The sequence below is a fragment of the Triturus cristatus genome, chromosome 4_1 (genome assembly GCF_964204655.1).
Source record: "Triturus cristatus chromosome 4_1, aTriCri1.1, whole genome shotgun sequence".
Lineage (NCBI taxonomy): Eukaryota > Metazoa > Chordata > Amphibia > Caudata > Salamandridae > Triturus > Triturus cristatus.
The window spans coordinates 1,284,927,235-1,284,939,710 of NC_140585.1; the positions used below are offsets into that span (position 1 = coordinate 1,284,927,235).

Sequence of the window (12,476 nt, forward strand, 5' to 3'; positions counted from 1 at the left end):
CGAGCCGACTCGGCGGCTGTCACTGTGCCCAAGATAGAAGCCGGCCAGAAATCCTTTGGCAGCGGGCGGGGGGGCCGATCCAAGGAGCAATAGAGCACCTCGGTTTTTGCCCCATTAAATTGGAGCGAGTTAAGCCGAAGCCACTCTGCTGTTTCCGACATGCACTGGTGAAAGGTGTCCCTTGACATGGTTGGATTTATTAATACCATTCAGGGAAGTCTTTGAATGGTATTTATAGCCTTCTCCTACCAAGAGTTATTAGTGACTAACCTCTTGTCATGTTAACCTATGTGGCCTGGGATTTGCAATGGGGAAAATGACTTGGGCCCTTTTTCCAGCACTAGGGCTTACAAAGACACATTTGAATAAGTACTTCACTGATTTCTACAGGATCCCCACCCCATGTGCAACTAGGGGAGACTTTAGGGGTTCTGAATCTGTAGAAATATTGCAGATCCTCCCTCCACAGTGCTCCTAGCATCAAAGTCGAATTTGAGCAGCACATTACCACAATGTGGGGAGTGAAATGTGAAATTTCACTTAACCTAGGGCACATAAAACTCATTTTATAAGGGCGTACCTTATAAATATCTGACCCCCCCCATCCCTGGGACACCTAGGGGATACCCTGGGGGTTCCTAATATGCCAAAACAGTGTATGTTATCCATTTGTAAGTGCCACAAACCCCAAAGCCGAGTTTGCGAACAATTTACTTTTTAAAAGCAGTCCAGGCACCCAGGGCTGCTTTTAAACTGATCTCAGGCTTCAGCAGTGCACACATGCAAGTGCAAAAAGAGCTGCTGGCCTCTAAACTGCCATGCCCTAGGGTAGTAAGGACTTCTAGGTAGTTTCAATCCCCCTGCCCTTTTATATACTAGGGGCTTATAGGGCAGGTCATGCCAATCACAGGGGTACCCCACCATACCATTGTGTACCCTAGTATATGAAGGTGTTTTAACTGTATTCTAATGTGTCTCTTTCAGCATAGCACTGGCCCTGGGCCTAGTTACGCAGAGTCCAGGGTCAGAGTCAGTTACCACCAGTATAAGTCAGCAAAAAGTTGGGGGTGCCCAAGGCACAGGATGACTTTGCCATAATATGAATCCACTGTAGCTTGCAGTATCCAGTGCACAATGTGGGGCTTATCCTCTGTCACTTCAGGATTGACTCTACAGACCACTGACACAAATACTGACGTTTGCCAGTCAAGGTTAACTGTAGATGTTAAAGGGCTGAATATGAATTGTATAAGCATTGCATTATGCCATAGCCTATTTGATTTGCAGTTTGTCATATCAGTTTGCCTCCTTCCTTAGTAGGACTCTTTCATTGGGAGCTTGTACACCGACCACAGCCTCAGGGTCCTGGATGTTTGTAACCAAAGCTTACCTGTGAATTGCTCCATGGTTACTCGTGGAAGGATTACATATAACATCTGACTTTGCTGACGATATCCCATGCATGTCTGTGGCTTGCTGTTCTCACTACTGAGTGGAGACTTCACATCATTTATCACAGGCTACATTCACCGCATACCAGTGGAATGCTCGCTGTTGCTCTGGAGTATACTGTACACGTCTGCTTGTATCCAGGCCATGTGGTGGACTACTAATTGCTGCTACTGGGTATTCATTATAGATGGGGCTCCCGGTTTTATGGTATTTAATTTGCCATTTCCGTCTGCATTTATCCATATTTATTTTTTGGGCATTTTTTCTGTATTTATCCACAGTTACTTTTGCCACAAGCAAAAGACAACGCTACAGCTAGTATTTTTCCACATTTATTTAAATTGAGAATGCACACATGCGCTCACCTAAACTAGTGATTTGTTGTGGCTTTAGCAGTGCTTTAAATGGTCCGGTACTGAGTAATTTGAAAAGGAGAGTACCTGTGCTTCTCAGTTCTGCTATAAAAACACTTTAGGATAGAGTACAAGCACTTATTCAAGAGCAAACATGTGCCAGCGCTTCTGTATTTCCATCTAAAGCCCTGGGGTGGAGGTTGGTTGAGATGTGTGGAATCCAGGGAGCCTGCAGTGAGCTCGAGCTGCCGGGATCTGCAGGGTCCCACTGTGGCACAACAAAAGTCACTGATCGAGACGAAAATAGGTCCTTTCAAGAAATGCATCACAAAAGAGGATTTGATCCAAGCTGAATGATCGGGCAAATGCAGACGGTTCGAAAGGTAAGCCTTAACAGTACTTACAACAAGGCCTTGTCAGGCCCAGGATTTAATTACAAAAAAAACCCACATCATTCTACCCTTAAAAAGGACCAGTGTGTTGGTCCCCACAACAGGTCACAAACGTAGCCCAGTGGCCAGATTTCATGCAAGGACAGCGAGCAGCCATCATTACATTCACTGCGTCCAGCTGCATATCACAACTCCTCCTCTGGGTCTGCTCAAGCTCCGCATATGGAGGCATGGCTTGCAGTCCCAAAACCAAAGCTTAAGTGAAGGGCACAGGTGCAGGTTCAATAGGCCGGAATACCAAACCATTGAGTATTAGTGTGGGGATATCAGGATGAGCTGTGTTTGGTCTCATGACCTTTAGGACACGCAGGGTCAGTGGCAATGGCGGGAATACATACAGGAGGCCGTAGTCCCACACAATGCAGAACAGGTCTCCTAGAGACCTTCAAAGAGAAAACTTTAAAGCACAGACGGCCCAACAGAGCCGGGTGGGCGATAGTGATGGACACTCGAGGCAGAGACAACACATCTGTCTGGGGGGGCGGGTGGGCTAAAGGCATCAGTGGACAGAGCTGGGCAACTGAATGGAGCCTGGGACAGTAGGTGTCGGGGGCGTTGGGAGAGGCTACGGCATGGGGTAAAAGAACAATAAAACCTCGTTAACAAATAAATGGTCTTTCAAAAGACCTGTGAAGTACTCGGTGCGGCTGTGTGTGCCCGGGAAGGAATTTCCAGCAGCAGGAAGAGGGCGCGGCGAGAATTCTGCAACAATTCTTACAGGTAAGTAATAATTTCGTTTTGCAGCATAGACGTCTTCTAGATTCACAAAATTGTGCATATTCTGCCATCTAGTGGTTGGAGTCAGAAAGTGCTTTGTATTTATTTATTTTTTTTGCTTGGGGAGGTAGCGAAACCTGATCCCTCTGGTGAGGCTACAACCCCCATCGTGTGTGTGCAGGCTCTCAGATTATTTTTTCCGCGATGGAGATCGGAGATGCACCCAAAGACTTCGGTGAAAAGACAGCAGCAGACGCATGCAACAGAGGAGGCCCACCAGAAGCTCCAAGGAGATAGGTGGTAACAACAGAGTTGCATGAGGGGTTAATCTTGAGCAACGCAGCTCGTTTGGTGCTGATCACATTATTCCTCATGCCGCAGGGCAAGTACATTTTTCGTTGCCTTTTACAAAACTGTCCCCAGACTGTTAAGGGGATGCTCTGCACAGAGTGAATGCGTCATCCACAAACGAGTTAAGAATTTCCTCTTGAATGTATGATCGCATCATGACTGATGAAATGCTCGACGCACAAGCACAGGACTTTAAAAATGTAAGCCGCATTTATTAAAAAAAAATAATAATAATTTGGAATATATACTAGTCGGTCGAACCTGCCTGTATTTACAGCACCGTGTTGGTACGAATGCAGGGTTTTGGCACTGCATTTCAAACACACAAATAATCAAAGGGCTTCATGGGAGGGATTATTTCCCAGTCTTTACTTCATTTTCAGACACAGCTAGAACTTAGCTCAATCGTGACCTACACTTATAAGGTAAAGGGTGTAGTTTTACTTAAAGAGAACATTTTAAACTCTTTAAATGATTGCCAGCAAAGCAGGGTGCTTAATTCCCTACTATCTAGCTAGTGGGCATAACAAACATTTATAAAAAGCACCAGAGACCCAGTTTTAACTAGCGGCAAAGCCAAACCTTTTGGTTTGCACGTAGCACAATTCTCAACACGGGCCCTGTCCGCCCTCCCTGATACACATAGCATCAAGGAGGCTTCTAGCATTCCACTGTAAAGGCCATAAAACTCCCCTGTTCCCACCGAACACGAGGCCTTCATGTCGACCTCTGAGGCATCATAAATCAGGGCCTTATCTCCGGGAAGCGCATTCCTGAATGGCCGTGCTAAACAGGACCTCGAAGGGGGTTTTAGTTTCTCAATAAAGGCGTACATAAATTAAAGCACTTCATTACGTTTTTTCATCCTCACCTTCCCAAAGGCCAAAATTTATTGTAAGGGGGTTTTTCTCTTAAAATCCCAAAACCATGCTATATCTCATATAGCAACCATATGGCAACATTCTCTGATGACTAAGTCATCAGGTCCTTCGGCGACGTTGTCTTAGTCGTCGGTGGAGAGGCCCAGTCCGTACAGTGTTGGGGCCTTCCCCTTGCCCTCCATGTTTTAGTTGTCTCTCCTCTGTCTCTCTCTCACCCGGAGCATCTTCGTGTGAAGGCCGAACAGGCGTTGCAGTCCTTGCTCTCGTGGTCAACTGGCAGGCAAAGGTTGCAGACCGGATGTTGGTCCTTCTGCGCGTATTTGTGGTGGCAGTTACGGCAGAATTTAAAAGGTGTTTTGTCCATTCCTGCGCTCAGTGTCCCTGAGTGCGCATTCTCCGTTGGACGTCGAAGATCACGAGGTTCTCCTCCTTCTTCGTCGTCCCGGCTTGTTGCTCTTCCTTTCTGTAGTCTTCCTCATCTTCTTCTTCGATGAAACTCGTGCTTTTTCTTCATTCTTTGCCGAAAAACTCTGGAGCTTCACGGTGACGATCCAGACCCAACGGCGGAAAAAATGATCTGAAGATGGCACCCCGAGGTGGGACTTCCGCAGTAAGCAGGAAGACGTCACGAGAGGTGCACCAAATGATGGGACGTCGACGCCCACCTGGGCTACAAAAAAAAAAAAAAAAAAAAAGGAAAAAAGACAAAAGAAAGACTACGAATCGGGACCCAACCACCAGACCGCGGAATAATGCACAGCATAGTGAATCCAGAAAGATTCACGCTGCAAAATTGTGAATAGTAAAGCACTGAATGGGGCATGTAGGAGCTGAGATTTAGGATACTGTCTCAGATTTGTGACTTGCAGCATTTGTCTCATTTCTTCATCAGTTGTGTAGTTTCATAGGTATTTAAGTTTGCATGTCCAATGTTGACCTGGCTGACTGTAACCAGGGCATGCTCGTGGGTTGCTCTTCTGCTGCTTCTTGGTGGTCTATAGACTTCATCTACCAAGACTGTCTGTAACCAATGCATTCCTCTGGGTTGCTCATCTGTTTGTTGATTTTAATGTTTCAGATTTTTTTTGAGCCAAAATAAAATTCCCATTAGACAGGGTGCAGAGTAAGTTTTGCACCCACAACAGAAGTGACTGAACTCCAATTTGTTTTTGTTGTCCAATCTTTCTTTCAATTGTAATTGTATTTATTTAGCACTTACTACCCCGGACGAGGCGTTGAAGCATTTTTCAGTAAGTAACGCTCTACTCTGGAACGCCAAAATGGATCAGTGGTGGATTACTAATTTCTATTGTTCCTTCCTTGTTCTACTACAGCTGGACCGCCTACTGCTTCCAAACACACGCCAGACTACTTCAGACCGCTGCACCACTAGTCCCCATGGACTCCTGGCTCCCCCATATGCAGGAAGGGTGTTTCCTTGAGCCTGAACTGCAACATTACAGTAAGCCATAAACTCAGCACTATATGTTTCCTCAGCACCAGTCAACACCAAGGTAGACAATCTTTCGCCTCTCATATAGAAAACCTCTTCATTTAAATGCTGTATCCTTGACACTTAGACCTTGCCTTCCGATACCGTGATACTCATTGAAAAAAATACATTTTGATTGGTGTTTCACACCAACACCAACTTTGAGATTTGTCAGATTGAGATATTACAGAAGTTGCTCCACACAATTTTAATTTTAAACACGAACACCCATCTCAGCGAAAACCACATGGTTTCAAAATCGTTCGTTCCTCCATCTTTTTTCACATCTTTTAGTTTATCCACTACATTGTTCTATAGGCAAATTTTGGGCTTGCCCCTGCAGATTATGCTGCTCCATATATTTTAAAAGCTGGCCATTTTATTATTCCAGGGGATTTTAATATCCGGATAGACTGCTCACTACTACCCTATTAGACTCATCCCTCTTATTACTTAAGCAGCTCGAGTCCTCCGCCACCCATGTAGTAGGCCATCTCCTCAAAAAGATATTTACTTTTAGGAATTAAGTGACTGCCTCTACCCCATCAACATCCTTTGGGCTGACCATTTAGGAGTGCTGTTATCGTTTCACTTTCCTGGTACTAATCTCAGGGCTGCAGCTCTTAGTAGCCTAAAACCATAAGAGCTATGTCTAAGATTTCTTAGATTAGCCTTAATATGGCACCTTCATCCATCCTGTTTTTTGACTGTGCCGGTTATGTGGAGGCTTATAGCTGATGAACTGAGGTGGTATTTACGCAGCTGCCATAACACCCCACCCCCATGTTGTACTTCTCCATCTGCTCAAGGTACTCGGAGAAATTGCCTGCAGCAAAACGCCAATGTAAAGTCTTTGAAACATCATTTTGGCATCATACTGTTTCTAAGTCCCCTTACTGTGAAACACTGGTTTATAAGAAATAGACAAAATAACCAAGTCTTTCTTTTTCTCCTACAAAATATTTGTTGCTGGTAATGCCTCTGGGGCGTCTGCCAAACATCGAAAAAACGTTTTGAACCTTCGCCTCTAATGTCACTTACTGTCAAGCACTCAAGGCTTATAAAAAAATAGATCAAACTAGCCATCTTTTTCTTCTACAAAATGTATACAGCAAGTAATTCCTCCGGGAGGATCATTTAAATGGTGAAAGATCTTTTTGAACCTTCTTCCAATTTGTCCACAATAAAATTCAAAGCATTTGTGTTTTTTGACACTCCGGGGACAGAATCTCCAGACCTAAAGAAGGCAGATCATTTTTCATCTTTGTTTACTAACTTTCAACCTCTTTCAGATGATGATCTTCTCCAGCTCTCTAGAATAAATACAGATAAATGCAACCCTTGTCAAGCACATATTACATATAGAACTATGTATCACGGTGTCTAACGGCTGGTTCAGACATGAGATTCCGCTAATTTAGGGCAATTATGAAATTAAAAGCAAGCCCTCTCCATATGCCAGCTCCCATCTAGTGTATTTACAGAAAAATAACTGTTACTCTCACCCTCTTCCAGTGGTACGCTCCATCATGGAGTACCTCCATGATATTACCATTTCAAGTTTTACACGACAGTGCAGCTGTTGCCAGATCTTGTGTGATCAACAGAAAACTAACGTTAAGAAGAACTGAAGTGGGAAGGGTTTTGCCCCAGCCCAAATGTTAATTCTGTACACTAAATTTTTCGATTGGGCAGAAATCGGTTGTGTGCTTCCACTGAAAAACAGTGGATTTGCTACACTTTTAGCCTTGCCGGAAAGCTTATATTTAACCTGCAGTTATAGTTACACAACCTTTTATCAAGGCAATAGGCCTGACAGGTTTGGTATGAAAAGTTGCGACAAAGGCAAGAGGCCAGATTTTCCTTATTGTGATAAGCATATGCTAAATATAATAGGCCTTTAAGGATAGATTGATATTGCACTGTGTGAATACCTGTAGACAGTAATTTTGTTACAGAAAATCTCGCAAATTAGCATAGTTGGGAAGGGATTGCTTGTTTGTTACCCCGCTGACAAATTCCCTGGATATAACATTTTTCTCCTTGAGAACATTTGTAATGACCTATTAGGTACTGTCTTATATTCTTCAGCCAACTGTAATTTTGTACTCTTATTAGTAATTTTATGGCTGTATACCAATAGTTGCCTCGTAAGAAAGCATATGCAGCATACAGTAGACCAGAGTTGTTTATGCTCTCAAGCCTGTAACTAAGGCTAGAAAGCATATTGGGCCACTGGAAAAAGTTATGTCTGTGGTCTTACGTCTATCTTTTATTATGAAAACTTACAACTAATGCAGTGCGCCGGACATTTACTGAGAAAATCATATTTTAAAACTTAAAGGCCTTGATTGTTAATAAACCCTGGAGACAAGTGTTTCACACAGATCCCCACAAATTACCAAAGGAAGGCAAGGGGCTTTTTAGTTTGTTTCCCTCCCTGGTTTACTCTTCTGACAAACCCTGCTGGTAGCAGATTTCTAGTTTGAAACTCCTTGCATTTTATGTATATGTAGAATTTCTTAATGTATGCCTGAGGGTTGCATTGTGGGAATGCTTATTCAGTAGGCCTGAGTTTTTGTTATGGTAAGAAGCCAATTATAAAGGCTCTGCCCTGATTATTTCTGTGGGAAACTGCATAATAAATGTCAGAATTATGGCTTCTGACAAAGTTAAGAAAAAGTTACTTATCTTCAGTAACGCTCTTCCTGGAGAACATGAAATCTAACAATAGTTTCGGTACCTTTTGAAAATTGCCCAGGCAGGATCCAAACATTTTTCATAGCAATAGTCACCGCGTGCTAGCAGGTGGCACCACTGAACTCTGTGGCAAACTCACTTTTCCTCAAAAGGCAACGCAGGGGGTGCATGTTCAAGATGGCATCTGTGCAGTAGCAGATCTGTGGAGCTCAGTGGTGCCGAAGTTGCATGCAGCGGTTCCCGGGGGCTAGTCGTTCCGCGGAGACGGCGGTAAGTGGGGGGGGGGGGGGGGGGGGGGGAGTCTGAGGCATCCCCCCCCCAACCACAAGCCCCGGAGACCTGATCAGCGAGTGCATAGAGGCAATGCTGGCCCATCAGACCGCTCGGCCCGGGCAGTCAATTCTGAGCAAAGCGAATAAGGATAGACGAGCCGACGGCTCACCGGTGAGCGGGGGAACAGCTGGAGACAGACGAACCCTGTGAGTGCGCGGGCTGCAATGAAGAGGTGAGGCTACCAGATCAGTAGGAGAGCCACAATCTGTACATCACTTCCTCTCCCCCTCGAGAAGTAACAGGCCATGGGGCCTCCCAAACCTGCACAGATGCTCCACATCGGGCCATAAATGCTAAGTTAGTCAGTGGCTTAGGGTCACCCAACAGCGACAGATCCCGGTGGCAACGATACTTGAGAGCGCACGAGTCTGCCTGACCTTAAGATGGCGGCCACAGGCTGAGAAGGGAGGCTTGGACAGCCAAGATCTGGCCAGAGAACGGAGAGTTCCTTTATTGCGGTGAGGCACGGGGAGTGAATGTGTTGGAGCAACGGCTGGCTGAGCATCGTGCTTTCCTCCTATCCCACACAGCAGAGCAGAATGAAAGGTTCCCTAGAAGCCGGGATGTGACTATCAGTCTGGGGGCAAGGGTAGTGGGCTGAACAGGTAGCAGACCCGGGCTGGTTGTCACTACCACTTGAGGGACAGCAGGTCCTGGACTTGACTGGAGATACCGGCCATAAGAGAACAGGCGAGTCAGTGACTTGGGACTGCCAGAAGGTGGGCTATAAGAATGGTACACCCTGCGGCCACAACCTAAACACAGGGAGATGCCGGACAGCACAGAGGAACGACAAAGCGGTCAACCTCAGGACCTATAAACAGGCCGGCTGTGAAACCTCCCGCTCGGCAGCCAACGTGTCTGGACTGGTTGAGGCGAGCCTGGTGATCAGGATAGCCAGCAGTAGACACAGGGCCCAGCAGGAAGTGGATAACAGAACCTGCTTGGCCAATGGAGGTGGGAATAAACTCAGGAGCAATAACTCGAGGTACCACTAGAGCCATACTCATGACTTCCACCAGGCCAAAAAAGGATGCCACTATCAAGGACCTCCTCGCTAAGAGCTCTGCTAATTGAATGGGGCCTATTTCGGACTCTTCGTCTCCGGACCCTGCCGCCTTGGATACGGCATGAAAACAGGAAGTAAGTGAGGAGACTTCCATCACGCATGGCTTTATGGAGTCCCTCTTTAGCACGCTGCAAGAAGATATAGCGACTTTGAGGACTGAAGTGACTAAGGAGGTTAAAGATCCGCGCCATGAGATGAGCTTACTGGACCAATAAGTGGACACGGTGGAGAAGTCGGGAGACGCAAGAGCGGAAGAACTAGAGGAGTGCCGTAGGGAAATCCTAGAACTTGAAGACCGCAATGCAGATATTAACTACCACTTAGAAGGTTTGGAAAACAGGTCACTCAGATCCAACATCCGCATCAAGGACTGCAATGGGGAATACAGCTTTGATGATCATTAGTCTCAGAACAATTGTGAATTGGCTCACAATGTGAAATTAAGAATTCAAGGATCAAATTAAGGTCCCATTGGGGCATGATGAAAGATTCAAGCAGAAACATGTATGCAAGACTCATCAAAACCCTACTACAACTAGTGACGTGAACAACTAGAGATAACCATGCAAATATAGACCGGAAGGGCTGACAAATAACCTCTAACAGTGCCAACACAAAGGCTTTTTGGGCCAGTTGTAGAACGAATCAAGCACACAAAATTGAGCCTGAAAAAAGAAAAACTTAACATTCCCCTGTTCTGCTAACATGTTTCTGCCTCCTAAAAGCCATTCTAGGTCTACGGCATTCATAAGGGCACTAGAGGGAACCTCACTCTGTGTCCCTCAGTTCGGCTGACTACAGAGGCAGAGTAGGATGATTGAGACCAGGAAGTGCAGGGATAACTCCAATAGGGTAAAATACCCGAGATATACAAAGGAAGGTAGGTCCTCTTCTTTATTTCCTATCAAAAATTAGCATAGAGTAGGGTTCCTTCTGTAGACCTGCTGAATGCCCGAGAACTAGTATGGCTATTAGGGGGCAAAACAGGGGGGACACAAAGGTCATTTTACCTAGTAATGTCCTCTGAAAATACTTTGTAGAATTTTTAGCCATATCAAAGGTATTTTTAACAGGTTTAATTAAACTGGATCCCTGGAACGTTACCCAGATAAAAAAAATATTTTAAGAACTCCCTTAATCTCTTGTGGTTGAGTCATTCCTGGTAGTACTACCTTATCAGAGTAGGATGAGGTAGCCGATGATGAAGCATGACATTACATGGGTTAGACCACTTAATCCGATATCTTAAATGCTCAGAGTTACAGTGATCACCTGGGGTAACCATACAGAAACAAAGGGAAGGGTACAAGTGACCCTACTCTCTCCTAAGGAGGGAGACCTCTTCCCAAGAACTACTAATTTTGTGAGCTATGTAGGAGGAAAGAAACTATTACTGAAGTACTATATCGTTGGCACTACACCCTTGCAAGATTAGGAGCAATAGGGCACCAAAGAGTAAGCGGATAATAATGCTGGAGGAGATGCAGGGGGTACGGGAAGCAAGACAGTCTCTGGCCATGCTCACATGTGAAAACGTGTAAGCTGGAAGTATTACCGACTATTGAGGAAGTCACAGTATCACATTCAGAGGAATGCCTGGAGGTTATAATTATAAGCAGCTTAGCAGAACAAATGTACTCCCTGCATATTAGGAAAGTATATATAGCACACACTATTGGTGGCAAAGCAAACTATATTAGCTCTGTGGGTCATAACAATACAGAGAGAAAACACAAGTGAAAAAGCTCTGGTCGTTAAGGGAAATGGAGAAAAAGGCTACAATTATCTGGGGTAACAAAAAATATTTTTAGAAGCAGTGGGTACTACTGATAAGACTATGGTAGGAAAGACAATAAGGAACTACAATACTCTAGACTCCATCACAGACTCCATGTGGGCATTAGACAAAGAACCTTTAAACAAAACAATGGCCTCGGGCGGAAAGAGTTGTGGGGGAGAAGTTGGGGATGAGCAGGGAAGGAAAGCGGTAATGGGAAATGCTGCAAACCTGAATACAAACTTAAAGTAAAAAGTACTATGTGATCTACCTCTACAATGTTACATTGTTACTGATCACCAGCGATCACTGTACCATATTTGTTGAGAAGGGTTTTGATCTGTGCATCTGAATCCCACTTATAGCCATGCAGCAGTGCAACAAGCCGAAAAAAACACTCCCTTTTTGCCAACGTCTACTTATCCTACAGAACCCTATTGAATGCTGCGTTTACAAGGAACTAATACAAATAGAAAAAATCTAGCAACCCCCCACCAAAAAAATAGAAACATTTGAAAGGGGTTTAAAAACTGGTTGTTTACGTGAATTCAAGCTTGAGGAAAGTCGATTTAAACCCAGACTTCACCTGAATTAAAATGGAGTCAGCAAATTAAAGTTCAAAGTAATAAGAAGTCACTTAACTGAGAGTTTAACAAAGATCACATTTTATGTGAGAAACGTACCTTCTTTTCCTTTGAACCGTTCCTGATCGTATCTGTTGTAGGCTGCTGGAATTGGCTGTTTGGTCCTTATCGTGGGATCCTAAAACAAATTATTTGTATGAGACTGGTTTGTGTTGGTCACTCAGAAAACAGTGCTACTTCCCCAATTTCCCATAGACTATGAAACATTCTGAACAGCTGCAAGGCATTTTGGCACATCAATCTTAGAAAGCATTG

General features: G+C 44.7%; 1 protein-coding gene across 1 annotated transcript in view; it reads right to left on the reverse strand.

The window, feature by feature from the left end:
- Positions 1–12,476, reverse strand: part of CDC73 (cell division cycle 73) — a 674,568-nt gene that overhangs the window by 439,003 nt on the left and 223,089 nt on the right. Inside the window, exon 9 of the mRNA XM_085654791.1 lies at positions 12,261–12,339. Within this exon, the coding sequence (XP_085510917.1) occupies positions 12,261–12,339 (79 nt within the window). The remainder of the gene's footprint in view (positions 1–12,260; positions 12,340–12,476) is intronic.